The 24867-nt window shown below is 36.6% G+C and overlaps 1 protein-coding gene across 1 annotated transcript; it reads right to left on the reverse strand.

Moving 5' to 3' along the window:
• Positions 1-68: 68 nt before the first annotated feature.
• On the reverse strand, positions 69-24867 carry LOC104091005 (L-arabinokinase-like). The gene is made up of 30 exons (XM_009596246.4): positions 24816-24867; positions 24420-24504; positions 21143-21250; positions 20499-20567; positions 20295-20378; positions 13126-13202; positions 12060-12126; positions 11061-11118; positions 10791-10858; positions 10654-10716; positions 10188-10241; positions 9981-10083; positions 9785-9894; positions 9574-9693; positions 7938-7994; positions 7293-7465; positions 7023-7185; positions 6416-6499; positions 5923-6042; positions 3801-3931; positions 3640-3721; positions 2973-3060; positions 2507-2550; positions 2305-2400; positions 2143-2219; positions 1197-1415; positions 948-1113; positions 736-807; positions 466-654; positions 69-362 (listed from the first exon to the last, which is right to left on the reverse strand). The coding sequence occupies exons 2-30, from the start codon at positions 24501-24503 to the stop codon at positions 243-245; spliced, it is 2946 nt and encodes a 981-aa protein (XP_009594541.1). The 5' UTR covers position 24504; positions 24816-24867; the 3' UTR covers positions 69-242.

The following is a 24867-nucleotide window of genomic DNA, read 5'->3' on the forward strand; positions in this document are numbered from 1 at the left end:
TTCATGTTATCCCTTTTCTCCCTTTCTCAGGTGTTCTGTTGTAAGATGGCTTCTGCACAAGAATAAGATTAACTTGAATAAATATACTTTATGATCAACACTCAAAAACAATTATTGTTTCTAAAGAAAGAAATGATTTGTGATGTGTAAAAATTCCAGTGTCAAAACTCGTGCAATTTGCTTTTAATATCCATTCCTTTTGTCTAGTTTTCAACTACTAACTACATCTGCTCTTAATCACACTAATCTTTAATAGAGGATCGAAGGCGTATTTGAAGATGACCAAATTTTGCTGCTCCAGGCGAAGAGCCTTCAAACATGTATGGCAAGAATCCAGTGGCAGCTTTGTATCTTCGTTGAATCTGCAGATAGAAAGATTAACGTTAATGCCAAAAAAAGAAAGATTTTGAACTATAAAAGAGCAAAGAGGGATTGTATAACAATAATAAAGCTGTAGAAAGGTACCTCAATAAGTTGTTCATTGCTTCTTAAACAGTTCCTCCCAATAACACAAACTGTTCCACCAGAACCTCCACCAGTAATCTTTGCCCCAAACAAAGTCCCGCCTTCAGAGTGCTGCATTTCTTGTACCAAGCTAACCAACCTATCTGTACCATTTGACCCAAGCCCACAAGCGCTGTAACTGAAATGACACTGCAATATGAGAAACACTTGGTCAGAAAACTTCTATACAGGTATTCAGATTGAGACAAAAAGAAGCAGTATAGCATATACCTGATACATCAACTCTCCAAGAGCAGATAGTTGATCATTGGAAGGTGCAGCTGATAATAATGCTTTAAAAGCCTGATAGCAATTGATACACATGTCAATGAATACGAGCAATCTAATAACAACAGGAGATAAAAAGTGAAATCTGACGTAAAGGACCAGAAACCTTCTTATTCAGACAAAGATGATTTGAAAAGGAAATTCAAATTATGGACCTTGACTCGGAAATTCTCATAGATGGGATGCCTAGTTGGTGCTCTCACAGCATAATTGCGCTCCTTATCAATTGTTGTTACAGAATCATCATGATCGAGATACTTCTCCACAAATTCCTGGCCAGATAAAGATTCCGGAAGTCTAGTTGCATAAGACGCCTCATATCTGAAATTAGAAAATATGTTAACCATAGTAAGCAAAATAGGAGAATAAAAGACGGAAATAAAAACTACATATGCATAACAAACCTATGAGGTGAGAGATTGCACAGGTAATCCAGAGACGCTTCCGTTTCAAGTAGATCCTTGCTATTCTCATCAGCTTCATCAGGGTTGAACTCATTGATTTGCTGGGCAGAGGAAATGTTTGACAAGGAAGAGCGTAACTCTACCGACGCAGTGGACTTTATTATCTTCCTCCCTATAAAGGCACCAACTCTCACAGATTTGTAGTCTGAACCACCAACACTGCAGCAAACTCTCATAAGTACTGGAAGGAAAGAATGTAGACATAAGGCCAAAACGTATATCCTAATTTGGTAGAAATCAGTTATTCATTAGGCGGAGAAACTGGACCGCGCTCCAGATAATTGAAGGGAAAGCGTGATTTTTAGTTTTGCACCTCCTGATGGACACTGCAGTCAGCGTTTTTCAATCTTGAAAGATACATGGTAAACTTGAAAAAACATTGGGACCTATTGTGAACTGATCCTACAACAACAATAATAACATATCCAGTGTAATCACACGAGTAGGGTCCGGGGAGGGTAGTGTGTATGCAGCCTTACACCTACCTTGTGAAGGTAGAGAGGCTGTTTCCGATAGACCCTCGGCTCAAGGAAAGCAAAATCACAGCAGTTTTCAAAAAGAAATACGGTAGGGGAGAAGCAAAAAGAAAGCAGTAACAACAGCAAGATAATAAGATAACTGGAGCACATGAAAACATGTAAACTGAACCTACATTTGGATATATTTTTGTTCTTCCTCCAAAGTTGAGAAAAAGCAAAAGTATTCTTGATCAACTCAGTGGAAAACATTCTTGAATTCGTCTATTTTAGAACTTTCTCCATTAAATAAATTCCATGGAAACTTTTAAATATGGCATGAACTGACGGTAATGCTTCACTTTAGATTGAAAACAAATTTGATGGAGATAAAAGACGGTTAAAAGGAAATACCCAGTGGGAAGTTTTACCTGTGTCGTATTCCAGAATCAATTCCCCAAAATCGGATGGTGGGTGGTATATCAACAAGTCCTAGCACCTCAGCGGGCTAAAAGAAGAAGTGAGTGCTAATTCTGACATCGCGGTTGGTCCCAGTAACAATGTAACGCCTAGCATAAAGAGTTGCTGCTTACCTGACACACCATCGCGAGAAGCTTGTCGGCCTCTCCACATGTAGAAGCCATCTGATCCATCACCCCACAGGGAGCTCCAACAATATGATTCTCCACCTATTGAAGAGAATAAAACTTGAGATGGAGGGTAAGTTTTACCAGTTGAAAAATCAGAACGAAAAATTTGGAAGAACAAGATGAGATAAGTATAAACACAACGTGCCTTTTGGCAAAGTAGAGCTAGATGTCGGGGGTCAATGTTCAATCCTGCAAAATGGAAAGAAATTTGTGCAATTCAGTATTCATTTAACATTAAAAAAAGAACCAGAAATTATTCATTGATTCCAACTTAAATCAGCCAGATCTTTCAAAGTTGGGATCTTTTACACAAATTTGGGAATCAGAATAACGGACTGCAAGAATTTTGCTAACTGCCCGCGCATTGTTCAAATTTAGCATCAATCTAAACAACTTGGCAATATAGGCATGTGAAACAAAATGGATAAAAGTTGTAGGAGACAGAGATCATCAAATTCCCAAAGTGACTACTGAAAAATCATAAAGGATGTGACAGACATTTAAGTGTATTTGAGATAATGGTGTAGTTTGTGGATACAAATTCAGAATCATTAAAAAGGAAATATTTGTTGTTGTGGTGGAGCAGGGTATTCTGCAGATAAATGTAGTACCATGAGCAGCGGCAACAGCAGTCATACTGGCAACTTCTATAGCAGCAGAAGATGATACACCTTTGCCCTCCGGAACACCAGAACTTACCTGTGTTAACAGGTAATTGATATTTCAAAAAACTTTAGTTAGATGAACCAGAAAAGACAGGAAAGAGGCTAGTAAAGCTGTATGAATAGACCTTATTAGTTTATGTCTGACATGAGTGGAAGCGTTAAGATAAACCACAGAAGCCTACATGAAATGTTAAAACAGAAAAGGTAATTTTTACATCCATTTAACTTGTGACTGGAACAGAAAATGGCCCTATCCAGAAAGTTTGTTAATGCTGATGGAATGAAGTATCACATGTCTGTAAACTGATTACAGTAACTTTAATTTGGAAAATAATTTGGCTCCGTACAAAATAGTCACCCTATCTAGATGTAAGGAATTAGCTTCACATTTGGCCATTCTTATTTTATTTGCAAATCCTAGTGGCCTACATCATACAATGAATTTCTAAAAACAGCTCATTAGAAGACAGTAACCATTTCCTTTTTCATCACTGGAAACATGCTTCATAGAACAACTAGTGCACATTCTTAGTTTCATTCAAACAGATAACTGCAATCTGTAGAAGACTTAAAATAAAAATTTGCAGAAGCTGTGAACACCTGAAAGGCTTACCAGAATGCTAATACTATCCTCAAAACGGATGCCTAATTCAGTCATCAGTACCAGAATCGTCCCAGCAACATATGCTGCCCACCTACAAAGGATGCTTCATATTTAAGAGCTGGTACCATCTAATTAAAAGCGAAAGAATGAAAATACAAGAGTTCACTTGCTTCTGGGCCGGGTCTCGGGCAAAATAATTGTATGCTTTCTCATATGTAATTGGCTGCCCATCCTCCACAAAATCAGAAAGGTCCATATCAAAAGTTGGTCCACGATTACCTAATTCTGAGCCAAATGATACCTGGATTTGGATTCATCAACAGTAAGTCACAAACTTTCATGAGCTAAATAGACAATTAGATGTTGTAGCAGGCAAATGGTGTTAAAAGTACCACGAAAGAGGTTAAAATGCTAGCGAGCTAAGAAAATTTGCTTGCTCGAGTTTTTGTCGCAGATAGTATTTTTTATAAGGTAATATATTATTAATAAAGGTACCAAGATGGTACAAATACAACGGGCCAGCTACTAACACAAACAGATCTCCTTCCTACTTATCACCTGACTCCTCTAGAAAATCCATATAGTGTTCCAAATTTTCCATAACACTTCTTGTGTACCGGAAATACAGGTTCAAAACAGTTTCACATTTGGGGGCATTACCCTTCTAACTCCATACATATTTAGAAAGAGCTCCTACCATTGACTTGCCACTTGCAATGAAACAAGAGATGATCAACCGTTTTCTAAATCTCCTCCATATATATAGCATCTGTTACTTAGAATAATTCCTCTCTTTTGCAGGTTTTCCTGAGTTAAACAAGCTTCCCTTGCTTCCCGGATATGTACGTTAATGAACAGAAACCTTTTGACTTCCCAAATGCGTATTTAAGTTATACCCATTCATATACCTCCTCATTTTCGCTCAGAGCATCAAAAAAGGACAAAAGGAAAGAAAAAAGAACAAAAGAGTGATAATTTCAAGTTATCGAAAGAAAAGAAACTAGATGCTTCCTTTTCAGTATCTAGACTTGAAGCAACACAAGCTTCTTGCACGAGTAATAGAGACACTGACAGTTGGCTTGAGGATATACATGAATTAATGTTACATGGATTAACATCCGAAATTTATATGTTATTGTACTAAAGAGAAAGATAATGCTGGGGCAAACAGGTAAGTAGCTCAACAGCAGCAATGTGGAAACCACACATAACTCTAATACGGAGATTTCGACAAACTTCATACAAATGTGATGTATAAGATTGACACAAATTTACACATTTTAGCATCATTGGTGAAGAAATGTTACGCAGATATCAGACTATCAATATGGGAAGTTCTCCTTTGGTGAGGGGGCCAAAATGTTAAAAGCACAGCAGCAATACTACTTCTTTAACCTTAAAAATTGTAGTGCCTAAGAAGACATGAAACAGTGTCTGTTAAACTAAAATGACTTTGAAGAGAATGTATATATAAATCTTTCCCAACAAAGGGAAGACAGCTAACTGTCACCATACATGAATGCACTGGAAACCATGGATCATGTGAAAGTCACATTTGATCACATTTAGTGTTTGACCATTGAAAGTCACATTTCAGAATAACGTCTGGTTGCAAGATTCTATGTTTTTCTGGCATGTCAGGTGACTCGGGTAAAAAAACATGAGTTTAGTCTCAAGTTTGATGAACAAAACAATAGATAGAAGGCCAAATAACCCCTAATCCTAGTGACGTGCCTAGATAAATGTAAAATTCATATCTCTGTCATATGTTACCATCCTCTTTATTTTCCTTGATACAAACTTGTCTTACCTGTGTTGGATGTCCCGATGCGTGCCAAAAACTGAAAGTAGTCAATGTAATAGTCTATGCCAGAGCTACTTAGAACCTATCTTCAAATATGCCATATGTTAGAAACATATAGCATTACTCCACAATATTTACACCAATTGCCAACTGATGAACATTTGTGAACACTGGCCTTACACTTATAGGGTGTCAAGAGATTGGCGGGCATAAAGCATAGAAATTACCAATTTAATATCATGCATAAATGAAAAATATCTCATCATGGCCGAAACATGAAAACTATTTTCCAACTTAAACCTGAGAAAAACAAATTGCTTCCTCCTGATGGCAGAGCTATGTTTTTGCAATTATTTAATAGACCATTGTCTAGCAGTCGCAGCCACAGCATTTAAAACAATCAATTAAGGAATTAGGATGGTTGTATTTTCCTAATAACACAATATATCTCATGCAGTGCAAATATCGAAAGAGTCGATGATTCATACAATTTGAAGAACACCAGTAGGCCCTTCCTCGGGCTGCCTAGCCTTAGCATGTTTCCACAATTTTTGCTTGCTCGGATGATTTCTCTGGATTGCGACATGGCATGCCTCCCGGGTGGGCATCTATGGAAGAAAATGTTGACAACATATCGTTAATAGACAGCATGATCTAACATGACAATGATGCCTAAAAAATACTTCCTATATTGAGACACATTTTATATGAGGAAAACACACTTTAACAGTGTCGAAAGGAACCAGAATGTTCTAGCTCAGGCAAACATCAATTATTTGAATATTTGACCACATTGAACAAGAAAATACAATGCAGCTCACTAGTGAGGAAGTAGGTGAAGATATTAAAATATGAATGGGTAAAAGAGTTTGAGCTTTTATAGGAGGCAAGGCATGCATTCAACAAGTCACAACATAAGACCAGCACAAATACTCCCCAAGCATAAACATGGAAAATATAACTAGGAAAAGGGAACTTTACCTGTAGAACTAAACTACCAGAATAGTCAGCAATTCCTCCCATTACGTCCAATCTTCCCGGTGCTCTTGAAACAAAAATCTCTTCCTACATTACCAGATATTGTCATATTTCCCGTTCTCAAGACATGCAACAAGAGAATCTAGAGGCTAGCCTCTCAATTCGAAATAACATGGTGATGCAGACCTCCATTAACAAACAAAAAAACAATGCTATCTCCCGTTCAAGGTTCTAAGTTCTAACACATGTATAAGCTGGGCACATTTCCCAATAGACTAGCCTGAAATCTGGTAATTCTGTAAGTCTTCTCGAGTTTGATTGCACCTTTACACATAAGTACCGTTACAAGACAAATGATTACTGTGGTAAATGAATCAATATCACAAGTTGTGAAGACCTGCAATTCATACGGATGAACAGTTGGAAAAAATTTCCTTCAGCAGTTTTCTCCCCTTTCTCGTTGAGTTATTTCAAAATGTTAATCATGTGAAGATTTCCTTCTTATTAATCTTATATATTATAATCAGATTTATAAACCACATACTGCGGAGAAACCTGTGAATCCATGAAGGAAAAAAGATTCTACACTGAATGAGTGAAAGAGATATACCTCCCAGTTGAACATTGCAGCAGCAGCCAGATGTTCGCGTGTTTGGAACTTGTTATTATATTGAGGACTACATGAGGACTGTATTTCAGCCAAGCTCTTCAAGAAACCAAGTGTATCTGGGAGTCCTTGATGATCTCCATGAAGAATTGCAAAGTAATCATTTCTGCAAAGTAATTTAGGCGAATATTTGATAAGAAGCATGCCTAAAAGTAGCTGTAGGACATAATAGACTATATATAAAGACAAGAAGGTAGGAATTAAAGAATTTACTCTTTTGTAAGACCGCTATTATCAACAACTTCCTTATTTGGCAATTGAGTACGTGAACTAAGTTCATTTTGTGCAAGCGAATACCATGCAGGGATAGCTATATCTTTCCCTATAATCCTTTGAAGCTGATAGCCAAGGACTATAGCGTCTCCCAGCCTCCGCGCTCCACTAAGCTGAAATGAAAGTTACATATACAAGTTATCAGTAAAGCAAATGATATTGTTATGCAGATTTCGTGGAGTATCCTGTTTATATCCAATAAGCAGACCTAACATCAGTTCACTATTATGCATTTTCCAATCTCAATAATCAATATTTTTTCATATGTACTCCAAGTTACTAAATATCATATGATAGAGTTGATTTTACTTAGTAAAATTAACGTAATTCTTTAAAGTTCAATAAATTATTAAGCAGCTGCGGAAGTTCATATATGCCAGAACAAGATACCCAACATCATCTTTTGATTTGGTAAAACCCCACGCGCAAACCCCCCCACCGGGAACCCAATAGTGGCTCTTTACCGCCTTTGCTCGTTTGGTGAGTCAAACCCAAACCTTATGGTCGGTTCGAACAAAAATTGATAGCGTGGTGGCGCCCAAAAGTTGAGCACATCTTAAGAAGATGAATTTCGATGAATCTTACCCCATGTGAAGCGTGATATTGTCCCAAAGCTGTATCTTGTAGTAGTCTAGCAGCCACCTAAGATCCATGAGGCAATAGATGAAGAAGAATCAAATAACAAGATAATATTATTTCTTTAGAACCACAAAGTTGAACAATTCCATTAGGAAAAAGGAAACTTTTCTGGATAAGAATATACACTGAACTCGAAGAAATATGCCTTCTTTTTATTTTTTTAATCTTTTTTTTGAAAAATATGTTATTTTACTCTTTCAATAGAATTCAGGTATAATCTATGCTTATGCAACTTCTAGGGACAATGCAAAAAGGCTAATATCCAGCTATCTGCTCTATATGAGCTTCCGAGAGACGTGAAGTGGAGATTTCCAAGCATTTTCCTGGGGACTTAGAAATCTTAGAGATGAAAACTGTGCAACGAACTAAGGGACAATAGCTGGTGACCCTTTAACAGCTATTAGGGTTTAAGACATGACACAAAAGAAGCAAAAGTTTTCTCAGAGAATATCTTTACAAAGGGCTGCAATGTGAAACTTTTGCCTAACATCTTTTAAGTAACTTGATGGTGCCCAATGTATCTCCTGAACTACAAAAACTATGTTCTGCTGATCAAGAAACTAGGTCCTACCTGACATGCGTATTCGAGCATAATCCGTCATTCAATATGTACAGTGCTTATTCCAATATGTCATTCATAATTTACAGTGCTTACATAAACTAATAGACATGCATATTCGAGCATAATCTGTATCTTTCAGGAAGTACATAATAATTCAACTAAGAATACAAACATGGATGTCAGGTGCAGTTGTAATATTTTTTGTATAGTTAGTTCCCTTACATTCATCAGAAAACATATTGGAAAAACAAATTGAAAAAACTAACAGAACAATGCGAGGTTATTTTCACAGTTGACACATCAGCTTTGATTTTTAGGTATCTCTTGTGAACTTGCCTTTGGCTTTTGAAGAGCGCTATCAAGCATATAGATAAATGTTTTTTTTATATCGTAAACCTTTGCGAACTTGCATTTGGCTTCTAAATCAAGCATATAGATAAATGTTTTCTTTTTTTAATATGGTAAACCTCAGCTCCCCCAAACCCCTACCCAGGAGCTCGACAATGATTGTTTCCCGCTTCGCTCCATTGGTGACTCGAACCCCAGCTTACTTGGAGGTGGAGAATCCTCACCACTAGGCTATCTCTCTCTTGTTATTAAGTAAATGAAAAAAATGTAGCATTTATGAATCATCATCAACATTTGATTGAAGTATCCAAGTAATGTTTTCTGAGTTATTTGACAATGATTTTAAATATGGCGCCTACCTGTTTTAGTGGTTATAAAGCTACACCATGAAATGGACAGAAATAAATACTCCCCGGTTTAAGTTCATAGCAAGAACACTCAGATGCTTTTAGGGGACTGACATCCATCGTTGAAGAGTATGCTGGTACTGGTTTCTTCTAATAGATTTTGTTTTTATTATATCCAGCATTTATGGAAGCTCGCTTCATTGGTTTTTTATAACATGGTTACTCAAGTGTTTTTCTATCAATATTTACTAACTATAGTCTAAAAAGAGCTGTTTTCATCACATGCCCTGTGTTTCGAGAATAATCATTCAGAAAGCAAAGGTACCTCGCCGCCATTGACTCCTCCATCATAGGATGGTTTCAGTGCAACAGCGCGTTGAATATAGGGAGCCCAGCGTCCAGTGAGCAAATCCCTCCTAATCATCTCTACACCAGCTTGGTAATGCTGTGTTGCATATTCACACATGAGCTTTATAATCGTATTTTGAGTAAATCAGAGGTATATCAATAACAAAGAAATAGCCAATGCCACAAACCTCAATCATATTCCTCAGAAACGGTTCCTCATTAAAATAATCTCTGCGTACAAAGACAAGTGGCACCTTGTATGCCAAGGCTTCACTTGTTGTGCCATATCCGATTTTACCTGAAAGAAAGTACATGCTTGATTTTAAGTGTAGTCATACGCTGAGAATAATGTTTTCAATCTTATAGAGCTTTAAGATACCGTACCAAGCATGACGTCTGAAGCTGCAATAGCATCAGGAGTGTAAAAGTCTTTAGGGAGTTTTACAAAGTTGGAAGGCACCTCCTGATCTTCAGAAGCACCACAGACCTTTACCAGCAACAAAGGCCATATTTTTGCGTGAAGCGCTAGCAGATGTCAAATGCAACTAGAATGAGCAAAGTAGAAACTGAACAGAAGATTATAAAACTAACCAAGCATATCCATCCTTCAGGTAGATATTCCTTTTTCAGCTTCCATCCAGCAGGCTGCAAGTTAAAATGCATATAAAGTTGTTATTAAGTGCACAAGAAAAATCATGCGACATCTACTAAAAATACCTTTATATGTTACTGAACCTCCAGGTGCATTTTTCTCAATAGAAATACCTTATATTCCACTCACTTATTCCCATAATCAAATGCTAGATATATTAATTAGACTATACCACCACCGCTTGATCATGAAATGACAACAAGATCTAATGTGAAAACTATAATTCAAAGGTATCAAAACCAATCTTCCAAGTATTAACTGATAGAAAAATAAAGCTTGAGTTGTTACTAAAATAAATAAATAAATAAAGCTTGAGTTGCTAGGTTGAGAAACTTGAGAGTAGTCTCTGGCAAGAAAATATATCACACGAAATTTAGCATTACATCTTTAAAATGTGGCATCTACCTGTCCACCAAAGTTATAAATAAGGACTTTTTGGCTGTCTAGAATTCCAAGCTCTTTCCGAACCTGTATCACAATAAAATATTAATCACATCAAAAATCAGAACATGTCAGGAGGATGACTTAGGATTGCCAGTCACCTGTTCTCGAGTTTTGTGTAACCTTCTCACAACAAGGGGAACATCAATTACATCACGGAAAGCGGGCACTGCAAGGAGTGTAATTTTTCGTAAACAATCAAAATAGCTCTATGAGAAATGGAAAATAACAATCCAAAATTACTATATTGAGAACAGCACATCTATTTAAAATGTTGAATATTGACTATAAAACCAAAGCAAAGCTGAAAATGAGATACGGAAACAGGGTAAAATCAAGATGAATATAGTTGAGACACGGAAATTACATACTTGGGCAGTATCCTGGCAGACGAATTACAAACTCACAGTGAGAATAATCCTCTGCTATCTGGATTATCATCATTCATCAGATCGCATTGATGTTGGATTTTCCAATGGCAGTCCGATCAAAGATAGACTTAGAAGTATGAAATGAGAATATGTGCCAATATGATATGACCCACAGCAAAGTACACAGACAGAAATAGAAGAATGATTGCTTTTGTTTGAGCAGGACATTAGAGCAGGGAGTACAAACAAAACACCTGCTTTGATTATTTTACAAGTGCTTAAATAAAAAGTTTGGGGCATCGCAGCAATCGGATGCAACTCGTTAATAAAATTCCATCGTTAGCAGGTCCAGTCCATAGAAGGTCTTGATAAAATTTAGTAAGTATTCCCTCCATCCCAGTTTATATGATTGTCTTTCCGTTTTGGGCTTGACACCATTCCAAAAATAATAGTATATACAACCTTCACAATTCTTAAGTAAGATCTATTTCTCCCTTGCCAGATGCCTAAAACATGGCCTACCATGGATTGTAAAGACAATGTAAACATAAAAAACAATTTAAAATGAGCAAAGAAGTGTCTATGATGTCAGAGAGATCAGTGTTAGAATGAGAAATACAACAACAACAACAACAACAAACCCAGTGTACTCCCACAAGTGGGGTCTGGGGAGGGTAATGTGTACGCAGACCTTACCCCTACCTTCAAAAGGTAGAGAGGTTGTTTCCGGTAGACCCTCGGCTAAGGATAGAATGAGAAATAATACACTAAAATTTCTGAAAGTCCAAATAAAGAAATCTACAATTTTTGATTAAAACTTCACAAGATGTTAGTACTAAATGCAAGACACTTTAAATGGATACATATATAGTGGCTTCAATAACCCACCTGACTGTTTTGATGGAATTTTTGAAATTAACTTTCAGAGTATTTTGGGTAGAAAAGAAAGGGTAGAACCCATTCGTGGAATACATATATCTATTGAAGATTAGTAATCACCTGCCAAATTATGGAACGATTGTGATATCCAGCAGCCATGACATAATCAGCATAGATGAAATCCCAACTGCCAAAGTTTTGAACAATGGAGAGCGAAACAAATTAACATCTTCCCATCTGTTTATATGATGGTAATTTTGCATTTTCAAACAATATGATAACCTCATGTATCCTAGACGATAAAAGAAATTATAAAGGACGATGAAACAGTATTCCTTTTTTCACCTTTCAAAATAACAGATAACAGATGCAGAAAAACCTAGAATATGTGGTACTCTAATTTCCTAAAGTAATGACCAATGAGCTCATAAAAGGAGAAAGTAGATTCAGCTACCCATTTTACAGAGAGGTCCTAGTATTGATTACTTAACTACTGGAATTTTTCATAACCACACAATAAAGTCACCTAACATGTTAATCCAAAGATATAACTGGAGAGTTGAAAAGGCAAGAAAAATATGGGCCAATAATGAACTGGTCATGAAAAAAGAAGGTAATCACTTAAAGTTCGTTAAATCGGTGACACTAAAATAATCGTCAGCGGAAAAGATGATAATGTGATATCAGAATCTTAATGCAGTATGTATTTCAAGACACTACGAAAAGCACATTCAGTCATCAAAAGAGCAACATGCTCGTACTCTTGTTCTCTCTCTCAGAGTTAAACATGCTAAGTAGCAGATGGACTCATAGCAGGAACAAGAACTCTAAAATTTTGGCAGACATGAGTACGAACTGGACAATAGTTCTCAATTGATGAACAAGGTAAAAATTGCCAGAAATATTCATAAATGTCTACAGAGGAAACAAGTAACTGCTACTTAAAAAGCCTCAAAATCACCTCTTTTGGCCTCAAGGCTCAACCTGACATAGTTTAACTTCAATGAAGTCTATTTGATAAAAGTCTTTATAAAGGGGTTTATGACAAAAACTACCCTACCCTTGATGCACAATATTAAGCAAAGACATCCGCACAGTCCCAGAATCCATGTGATAGTTAAGTATATAACACAATGGACAAAACCTAAACTCAACATCATGAGTGAACATCAATTCTCTGTGTTACCTAAAGTTTGTGCAACAAACTGCACGAATTCCAGCATCGGCAGCTGCTCGGCATGCAACAGGAACTACATCTGAGATCTACCAGTGAAAAATAAGAAGTTTAGGCACTTCAGTAGAATTATATCCAGCAAGAACCTATAGCCTTATTAACTAGCCAACACACAAATGCAGTGCAACTCTTTTCTTTATTTATTTATGAAGCATAAGCCTTGTAAGGCCTTCGTACTCATGTTGTACGTAGTATCCAAAGAGCCACATGTTTGACAGCTAAAGGTGTCTATTTCATATTTAAAATTCGTTCAGATTTTAACTACTGGACACTCTTGTCCTCTGCATGTTCTTGGCACTCAAATATGCCCACATATTTTGCCTTTTTATAAGGTTACAATTGATAAGAAGAAGAGGCGTAAATAGGAGAAGCACGGGGAAAAGAACAAGGGAAAGGTGAAGCACAAATGATTCCATAAATACACCTATGTATTACTGTTACAGAATGAATGTAGACATACTTTTATGTAATGTACATAGCTAGCAGAATTATAGGGATTCACAGCAAATTCATAGGATCTCCTTTTTTATTCTTTCTATAGTTAGGGCTCTATGTACTTGTATATATACTTGTTACTTCTTAAAATAATACACAAGGAGATTGCTCCATTTTCTCTATAGTTTACATGGTATCAGAGCAAATACATTTAATTCGCCGACGTTGCTTCAGAAAGTTCGCCGAAAGTCATAGACCAGGTCTGGTACGAGGGGATTAGTTCGAGATTTTATTTGTGATGTTGGCTTGATATTTTCGATCAGAATTTTGTGGTTTCTTGTTCATCAGGCTTCGGTTGGATAGATTTCAAAGCATTTCAGGTTTTGTCAATTTTGTTTTCTTTGGTCAAAATCATCTTCTTTTTTTTGACTTTACATTTGCTGATTTGGTGTCTGATTACTATCTAAGGGCTCCATATTCTTGGTAAAATTCTCCTCTGTAAATCTTTGGCTTGTTGAGCTTTATTCAAGTGAAGATCATTCTGGTGATTGGGCTAGAGGAGATTCTGTTACTTGATATTTTGGATATTTGTTGGGGTATCTTTTTAGTGGAATTTTACTGGTTCCTCTTCCATTATTTTGATACTTTGAGTGTTCTAGTTGAGCAAATTCTTGGTGGAACTTTTCAATTATATCAATTGGAACTATGAGTGTTTACCGGACGGGCTGGACATGGGAAAAAACAGCCCGTCCGGTTAGTGGGGCGGGCTGGTTAGTGGGCTGGAATTCCGGGCTGGTAGTGGGCTAGGATATTTCGGGTTTTGGTGGGCCCGTTCGGGTTCGGGCTCATCAGGTCTGGACCGGGCCGGGTTATTTTTTATTTTTTTTTAGTGTATTATGTTTCCTTGTTCAATGTAATTGTTGCTTAAGTGTTTGCAAACTTTTAAGTAATAAATTAAGTATTTTAAGGTATAAAATTAAACTTTTAAACTTTAAAATTTAAAGTTTTAAATTTGAAATTTGAATTTTAAAATTTGAAAATTGAAATTAAGTGGCTACATAAAATTATTTAATAAGACAAAAATGTAAGGATCAAACTTCAAAGGCTTTCATTTCATATTTTCATTGCATAATAATACTTCAAATTAACTTGTCTTATAAACTAACACATTAAACTTAAATAAGTCTAACAAATTCAAAATAACCCAAATTGTCTCAAATCAACTTAAATACGAATTCATGGAGGACGCACAAGACAACCCTTGATATGCCTCCTTAAACCAGCTGTGCCCTCCCATTTTCGATGAACATTAAAGACTCGACCACAGTTCTAGCACTCTACTTTGCGAACTTCATTATTTTCTTCTACCACCTCAAAGTGTTCCCAAATATGTGAACGCACTTCAGAAGCACGGGGCATGATTTAACTTGAACCTAACAAAAATGGTAAGCACACTTCACTTGATAATTGTAATTTTGTAGTGGCTACCGTAAATAATTGATAAAACTTGAAATATTAATTAATTGAGAACTTGAGAGCAATAAGCAATTCGATAATCAAAAGGGAATTGAGAGAGAATTAGAGTAGAAGAAGAAACCAAGTTGCGAAAAAAATGAAGAAGAGGAGGCTATTTATAGTTATTAAAAGGCTAAGAATGCAATTTATCAATTATTGGGGGGTGGAGGGGCTATTTTAGTAAGGGGATAGGCCGAAATGGCTAAAAGTGCAAAAAATGGCCGTTGCCCAACGGTCATTTTTTATTTTGACCGGTCAGAATTTCAAAAAAAAAATTACAACATAAACCGGGATGGACCGGGCTGGAAGGGTTAGCGGGCTAGCAGGGTTTCGGTGCACCGGTAGCCAAAAAAGGCCCAAACCTGTCCGGCACAACCCCCTACCCTAGCTAACCCGCCCACCCCTTACCGAACCAGGCTGAACCGAGTCGAACCGGGTTGTTAGTGGCCCGACCCGATTAACACCCTTAGTAGGAACTCTTTTATGTTTAATTCTCACTTATTCTCTGGTTCATTGGGCAAACTTCTAATTCTATATTCCGTGGGGTAACTTTATTTGTGTAAAGTTTTGGTTGTGGTCAGTTTGTTGAAGTTCCCTTTTGTTTACTGATTTTGTGGACTTATGGCTACATCTCCGAGTCAACAATCTTGGTTTTAGATGAATTTCTAAAATTCCTTCATCAAAACTCAATTAAGGAATCTTTTTCGGCTACTGATTTTGCTGGGTCAATAAAACATGTCTTATCACCTCTTCAAATAAATGGGTGATTGATTTAAGTGCCACAAATCACATGACAGGTAATCCAAATATTTTTTCTAGTTTTCGATCACACAAAACAACCTCTCCAGTTACTGTAACTGATGGATCAACTTGTAACAGTGTTGGTTATGGGACTGATAAACCAACTTCCTCTATTACCCCATCATATGTATTAAGTCTATTAAACTTGGCCTTTAATCTGATTTCTGTTAGTAAAATCACCAGAGACCTTCATTGTTGTGTCGCCTTTTTTCCCGACCATTGTTTATTCTTAGGTCTTACAAAGAAGCAGGTTTTTGGTAAAGGATATTTATCAGGTGATCTCTATATTCTTGATGAATGGGAGCCCCAGTCTTTTGCATGTTCCAGTGTTGTGTCTCCTTTTGAAGCACATTGTCGATGGGACATCCCTCTCTACCTCTGTTAAAGAGGTTGTGCTCTCAGTTTCAGAATATTTCTTCATTGTAATGTGAGTCATGTCGATTGCAAAACACCATCACATCTCATTAGGTCCAAGGGTTAATAAGCGAGTTGAGTCAGCTTTTGAGTTAGTTCATTCTGATGTTTGGGGACCATGTCCTATTGTTTCCAAAATCGGGCATAGGTATTTTATCACTTTTGTAGATGATTTTTCTCGAATGACTTGGATTTACTTTATGAAAAGTCGTTCTGAAGTGTTTACTCACTTTTCTGCCTTCTGTGCTGAAGTCAAAATTCAATTCAATGCTTCCGTGCGTATTCTAAGAAGTGATAACAGCTAAAGTATACATGTCAGAGTTATTTCGGTCCTACATGAGACAACATGATATACTACATCAGTATTCATGTGTTGACACACCCTCTCAAAATGGAGTTGCTGAGAGGAAGAATTGACATCTACTTGAGACTCTCGCGCACTTTTGTTCCAAATGAAGGTCCCTAAACAATTTTGGGCTGATGCAGTCTCTACAGCTTGTTTTTTGATTAATCGCATGCCATATACTGTGTTTGGTGGTAATGTACCTTACAATGTTCTTTTTCCAAAAAGTCACTGTTCCGGTAGAACCTAAGGTGCTTGGATGTACATGTTATGTTCGAGATGTTCGACCATTTGTTACCAAGTTGGATCCCAAAGCATTGAAGTGTGTTTTCCTGGGCTATTCTCGCCTTCAGAAAGGGTTTCGATGTTATTCTACTGAACTTGGCAAAAATCTAGTGTCAACTAATGTGGTATTTTCAGATACTACACCATTATTCTATGCACCTCCCATTTCTAATGCCCAGGGGAATAAGATGAGTGGCTAGTATATCAGGTTACCTGTACTTTGACAAAAGAACCAAATGTTCATCCATCTCCTAGTTCTTCTATTGAGCAATAATCGACTATTATGCCTTCAGCACTTGCTCCAACTGTGTTAGCAAGACCGCCAACTGTTCAAGTTTACTCGCGGAGACTAGAGACAAATGATACAATGTCCTGCAACAGTTCCTTCGTCATCAGATCCACCTCCGCCTGATCCAGTAGAAGACCTTGACCTTCCTATTGCTCTTCGCAAAGATACACGTACTTGCAAATCCGCATATTCCATTGCTAATTTTGTTTCCTATGACCACTTATCCTCTACGTCTAGAACTATGATTGCTTCTCTAGACTCCATCTTATTACCTAAAACGGTGAAGGAAGCTTTGAATCATCCAGGACGGTCTGATGCAATGCTTGAGGAAATACATGCCTTGGAGGATAACCACACGTGGGATTTGGTGGATTTACCCAAGGAAAAGAAACCAGTGGGATGTAAGTGGGTCTTTACAGTTAAAGTTAATCCAGATGGTTCTGTGGCAAGACTTAAAGCTAGACTTGTGGCTAAAGAGTATGTTAAAACTTATGGGGTGGATTATTCTGATACCCTCTCCCCGGTTGCCAAACTCATTTCTTTCCGCTTATTTATTTCTCTAGCTGTTTCTGAGAATTGGCCTTTGCATCAGTTGGATATCAAAAATGTGCTCCTTCATGGGTGATCTTCAGGAGTAAGTGTATATGGAGCAACCACCCGATTTTATTGCTCACGGGGAGTATGAGAAAGTCTGTCATCTGAAGAAGTCCTTGTATGGCTTGAAGCAAAGTCCTCGAGCTTGATTTGGCAAATTTAGTGAGGTAGTTCAGGAGTTTGAGCTAAAAATGAGCAAGTGTGATCATTCAGTCTTCTATCGGCAATTATCGACAATCAACAACTGGAACTATTCTTCTTGTAGTATATGTTGATAACTTGTTATCACAAGAAGTGACTATGCGGGGATTTCTTCCCTTAAGTCTTTCTTGCACACCAGGTTTTATACAAAGGACTTGAGCATGTTAAAATACTTTTTGGGAGTAGAAGTAAATCGAAGCCAGAAGGGAATTCTTTTATCTCAGAGAAAGTATATTCTTGACTTGCTTGCAGAAACTGGAAAGTTGGCAGCTAAACCCTGCAGTACTCCAATGGTTCCTGATGTGCATCTTATGAAAGATGATGGCGATCCTTTTGATGATCCAGAGAGATATAGGAGGTTAGTTGGAAAATTAAACTACCTCACTGTGACTCGTCCAGATATTGCTTTTGCGGTAAGTGTTGTTAGCATGTTCATGTCCGCACTAACGGTCAAACATTGGTCAGCTTTCGAACAGATTTTATGTTAGGAGCTCCTGGACTTGGCATATTATATAGTAATCACGACCATACTCGCATTGAGTATTTTGCAGATGCTGATTCGGCTGGATCCAAAATTGATAGAAGATCTACTACATGCTATTGTGTCTTTGTTGGAGGGAACCTAGTATCGTGGAGAAGTAAGAAGCAAAGTGTTGTATCTCTATCCAGTGCTCAATCTGAGTACATAGCTATATCTCAGTCTACGTGTGAGATTATATGGATATATCATCTTTTGACTGAAATTGGATTGGAGCATCCAATACCAGCAAAACTCTGGTGCGACAATCAAGCTGTCCTCCGTATTGCGTCAAATCCGGTGTATCACGAAAGAACTAAGCATATTGAGGTTGACTGCCATTTTATTTGTGAGAAGATTCGGGAGAACATAATATCCACAGGCAGGAGAGCATCCAACTGATTTATTCACAAAGGCGTTTGAATAAAATTCGAGTTGATTACCTTCGTCACAAGCTAGGCATGATCAATATTTATGCTCCAGCTTGAGGGGGAGTGTTACAGAATGAATGTAGACAGAATGAATGTAGACATAATAAATGTAGACATACTTTTATGTAATGTACATAGCTAGTAGAATTATAGGGATTCACAACAGATTTATAGGATCTCCTTTTTTATTCTTTCCATAGTTAGGGCTCTATGTACTTGTATACATACTTGTTACTTCTTGCAATAAGACACAAGGAGATTGCTCCATTTTCTCTATATCTTACAATTACAAATGAAAATATTTAAGATACAGATATCTATATTAGCATATACTGCATGTGTTTATGCTCTTATAATTGTATTTACATCGTTACACAATTGACAGAAAATATATGAAGTAGTAATGTAACCCTTTAGCGTCTTGATAGTATTGCATCCCACATATTTGGGAACAGCCAACAAAATAGATTGTGTGTACAAGACACTATCTTGTCGGAGTGCACATGCTATGTAATGCAGCAAAATATACTGGACCCTTTAGCTATAGGCAGACAATTTCCTCTTTGGTTTACATTTGTTTAAGTCAAAGGAACTTCACTAATTATGTTGGTTTCACTTATCAAGATTACATTTCTGGGATATGTCCACTCAGATGAAACAACATTAATGTTTCTAAAACGTTTTACAGCTTTTGATAGACAAATATTGAAATTCACCAACTATATTTTGTAACACTAAAGATCCCACTTTATTAGATTTCCCCTCGAATCAGAATCTAGACTCTTCTCATTATGCAAGTTCAACCCCTAGTGGGTTATCTGCATTTTCCAGTCCTACTTACAGTTCAAACAATGATATCTCCTTTCAGATTAATGAAAAACACAGATACTTTTGATTAAGAGATAATGCCATCTTAAATTAGACAAAATTCTTTTCATATGGGAAATTTTACTTTTATCTAAAATTTATTTGTTTCTTAAGGTAGAAACACGTTCTCGGATTTTGATAATGATGTTTTCATGTTTCTGTTTAATCCAACTGGTCAGTGTAAGTACTTTATTAGATTTTTATCAATTCGCTTTTTGTCAGACATCTAAAAGCATTTTTCTCCCTTCAGCAAACTTCACCAGCATGAAATGCCATATGCTTTCACTCTTAAAGACACTGCAATACCAAGTAGTACTTCTGGATAAAGCAGAAATAGATCTTAGCTAGCTTGTACTAATAATACAGCGATGGTTGGGATTTTGAAACTAGCAGTACAAAAGAAGAGTAGATGTCGCAGTTACATATTACCACTAAGTCAGCCTTGATAGATTTCAACCATTCCACTTCTGTGGCCAAGATCGAATCCCTGGGTAGTACGGCTGTCTGAATATACTGGATTAAAATAAAAACAAGTAGCACTCTCAATCAAAATGCCTGATATGAATAGAAATCAGATACTTAAGTAATTGCCGCAATAGAACTTTTTGCCTCATCATAAACTATGTGGCCCACCTTTTCCAGTGAAGCAAGACGGTCAACTGTCAAAGCATCTGCTTGAACAGCTACACAATCCAACAGAACCTGATACACTAACATCTCATCCTTAGTAAAATTAGGGGATTTGTACATAAGGTTTGATGGAAGGTCAAAATGCTAGTGCCTCAGACTTTCTAGTTAGACGGAAAATGTTAAAGTATATTCATTGCCCTTGCCAGTGGAGACTGAAATCAATCACTTAAAAGAAGAAAAAAATTCCAGCTTCCGCACCTTGACACCATTTGCTGAATAACTATACATCCATTTGCCCTTTTTTTCTCTAGAAAACTTTAAAAGCTGAGATCATCACCCTTAGACAAATTCATCCTTAAACATAATGTAATTGGAAAGGAAAATTTTGTTCTGCTTCTCCACAGGATTAAAACATCAGTAGAAGTCCCTATTCACTGCAGCTCTAAGTTGATTATTTCAAATCAGACAGCAAAGGATGAAATCATGCATTACTAGCATACCAATAAAGTTGATTTCATAGAGAACAAGCATTTGTGATCCCCCCCCCCCCTCTTTCACAAGAACCAAAAACATACAGTCACCCCATGCAACGCTCAGTTATCTTAACCTAACTAACCTTTACGGATAACTTATCAAAGAGGACTAACCTTACGGATAAAAATTCGAGGTGATTGTATCTCAGTAGTATAAACATAGTCAGGAGCACCCGTAACCACGTGAACTTCATGTCCTTCTTGAATTAGATGACGGACAACCTCGCATTACAAAAAAATTGAAATTAGGGAATATTGGTAAACAAAACGAGCTGGTACTTACAAATTAATGATCATCGCAGGCAAGCTTCCAAGTTCCACAAAATAAACCTAAATGTGATGGTCTCTTTTCCTTTTCTTTTTCTTTTCTTTAACATAAACATGATGGTACAACGAAACAAAGAAAATAGCAGAGGTGTCGACTCCTTATGTCATCTAGTCCCATCACGTTGTGCAGAACACTAAGTTCCTTAGTACATCAAAATGATTTCAATGATAGTCAACTAAATTCCATAAGTAGAAGAGGCAAAGATCCTACACAAGATGATATGGAAGGGTCAAGGCTAAATCCTTCACGATAGTTATCCTGCTACACGAAGTTGTCCGAAGGAAAAGTTAAAAAGGAGGCCTACAAAATGGTCTATAGAACCAAATCAATTAGGAATGAAGGCACATTGCTTGGTGTATGGTGCAGGATGCCATCTTAACATTTAAGAAAGAGGAGGAATTGTGATATGGTGCTCCTTATTTAAGAAGTCCAAAGAGAACACAGATAATCTATTGCTGCACTGTAGGATAGCATCACAGTTGTGGACACTTATGTGCTCAATGTTTAGGTGTCACAAGGATTGACAGCAAGAGGGAGGTAGCTTGGAAAACATTGCTGATGTCCTTTCCGGATAATGAGGAATTAAAGAAATAGGCAACTGTTTCAAAACAGTAAGAGTAATGTAGGCAGTATATAAGATCTTTATTTCACTCGTACTTTTTGTGTTAAGAGAGGATACCTTGTTGTATTGGTTGTTGAGAAAAGTTGACAGATGACTGTGGGTAAACCATATACTCATTTTGTACTTGTATTTGACACAGTCTTGGTGTTTGTTTATAAGTAAAAATCTTCGGACTTCACCAAAAATAAAAAGCAAAAGAATCCAAACCATTAAAAGATGGTTTTTGGGCCTAACTCAATCCAAAAAGATTGTTAATGAGCTGAAAATTACCTGAGACCTAATAAGGAGACACAACCCTTCCCTCAGACCAACGTGGGACATTTAACACCCCCGCAAGCTCATCCCAGCCACTGAAGCGTGGATAACATAACATGAGGCCCAACATTGAGAAACACAATAACATGGATGAGTCTGGCTTTGATGCTATGTTAAAAAATGGTCCTTGAGCCTAATTCAAGCAGAATAGCTAGCTCATGAGCTAAGAATTGCCCAAGACTATACAAGGAGACAAACAACCTATCTCTCAACCAATGTGGGACACTTGACACATACAAAAGAAATACTATCAAAAAGTTAACAGAATGCAGTGTGATCTCTACTATTAAGTAACAATTATTAGCCAATAAAAAAGTGACGATAACTGGCCTTAACCTTCCAACAGATGAGGTCACTGAACAATTACTCCATCTAGTTCAATTTATATAACACCATTACCTTATTACGCCGTTCCAAAAAGGACACATTTCTGTATTTGAAAGCAATTTAACTTTAAACTTCCCATTTTACTCTTAATGAGAAGCTTTTATAGCCACATATATGTTATGGTATATTTTAAATCACAAGTTCTAAAAGTCCTATATCCACACAAATGTTATGGAATGTCTAAGACCAGAAGTTTCAAAGTCTTTCTCTCTTTCTTAAACCCCGCGCCGAGTAAAATCCAATAAATTGGAACAGAAAAAGTAATTGCTTACAATATTAGACCTCTTGATTGAAATAATAATACATATCTATCAAGTACATGCAAATACAACAAACAAAGCTACGACACAAAAATAAATCTCATAATATAAGCCAAATATCTAATGTTATATATAAGAAAAATAAAATAAGGTACCTTTTTAGATCTTGCATGTTAGGTAGGCTAAGCAGTATTATCTTTTACATTATTGGAGAAGTATGCACTCTAATCTAGAGCACTTTTAGCTTCAAGCGCCAGATGAGTTTACGGAAGTCTCTGAGATTCACCTTAATAGTAAGAACAAAAGATTATGCTCTCCCAAGGCTTAATCTTTGGGTAATTCTGTGCAGCAAAACTTGGCAGACAGGAAAAATTAACCTAGTTTGGCCACTACGATGATTCAAAACCTTGGTTCCCAACATAGTTCATTTCTTTGGCCATTAGGCCATACCTAGAGAAGAACAATATAAAATAAATTGCAATAAATCGAATTTGACATCTAAGCTTATTTTCAGTGTATTCCGAGTCTCCGACACACCACTTGTTACCAGATATGCATTCTTAAAAAATGATTCTTGAGCTCCATATATGTGTACCCCTCCTTTTGTCTTTCACATTTTTAACAAGTACTATACCAATAAATGTACACAATTTCTCAACCAATGTTATAGACATCTCTGTTTCAAAACAGTACTTAGTGTTGCTTATTCTGTTTAAAGTATAGTTTTAGTGGCTTATGTTTTTTTATTAGGCCAACCAAGATTCCCTGACAATAAAGGAAGGAACTTTGTCTTCAATTAATTTTGAGAACATCATCCAACTTCACATACATGATCTGACTTTGCAGTACCATCGTGTAAATTTAGTCCTAAAAATGATTTGATCACATTATGCAAGTAAACCCGACTTGCTTGGAATTGAGGCGTAGTAGTTGTTGTATGCAAATAATCGCCCTCAACACATTCAGTTTATTCACATTTCTCAAACTCTATCGCTTCAATTATCTTAACTGCTGCCAAAGATTGTTTTTTAAAAGCATGCTACCCATCTACAAAGTTCACAAATCACAACGCGATATATAAACTCATGCCAGCACATTGAACAAATTATAACAAATTAAGAGGAATAAAACTGGATCAGTAAATTAGAACACACTATCAATTGTTGCTAATTCCAACATTACTAAATGTAGTTAAAAAAACACCCAATTAGCAAATATTCCTTCCGTTCCAATTTATGTGATGCACTTTTTTTAGTCTGTCCCAAAGAATGATACATTTCCATGTTTAGAAACAATTATACTTTAAACTTCCGATGTTTCAATTTTTATTTTTTTTGGTAAACTACATACCCAGTCAAACACTGGACGGAGGGAGTATATAAACTTGCATTGACAGGAAAAAATGAACAAAGGTTTCAATGCAGTTCAAAAATATTACCAAATAATCATAACAAATTGAACAAAAGAAAAAGAATGTACCTCAACAACACGGGTGGCGTGGCCAAATCCATGACCAGTAACATAATAAGCAAAAACAAGTGACTTCTTCTCTGATCCCGCCATTCTTTTTCTCCAATAATTACCAAAAAAAAAAAAACTTTCTTATTATGTGTGAACCCCAAATGGATTTAATGTGGATCAAGTGAATGCAAACTGAAAAAATCTTGGAGAATAAAATCAGATCGAACGAGATTTTTGGGCCAAATGTTTATCTGATCTCAATAATTATATACAACTGAATGCTGATGTAAATGTATTTTGGATTATTAGATAATAGGTAACAAAATCTGGATAAATCCAAATATCTGTTAGTAGGTATTTAATGTGAATTAAAAAGAAAAGGAGAAATATTTATATGATGAACAGAAATAGTACATCGAAAATAGTGAGGGCGGGAGAGTGCGGGACTCTTCTGATTTTAGTTGTT

Source organism: Nicotiana tomentosiformis, chromosome 11 (genome assembly GCF_000390325.3).
Source record: "Nicotiana tomentosiformis chromosome 11, ASM39032v3, whole genome shotgun sequence".
Taxonomy (NCBI): Eukaryota; Viridiplantae; Streptophyta; class Magnoliopsida; order Solanales; family Solanaceae; genus Nicotiana; species Nicotiana tomentosiformis.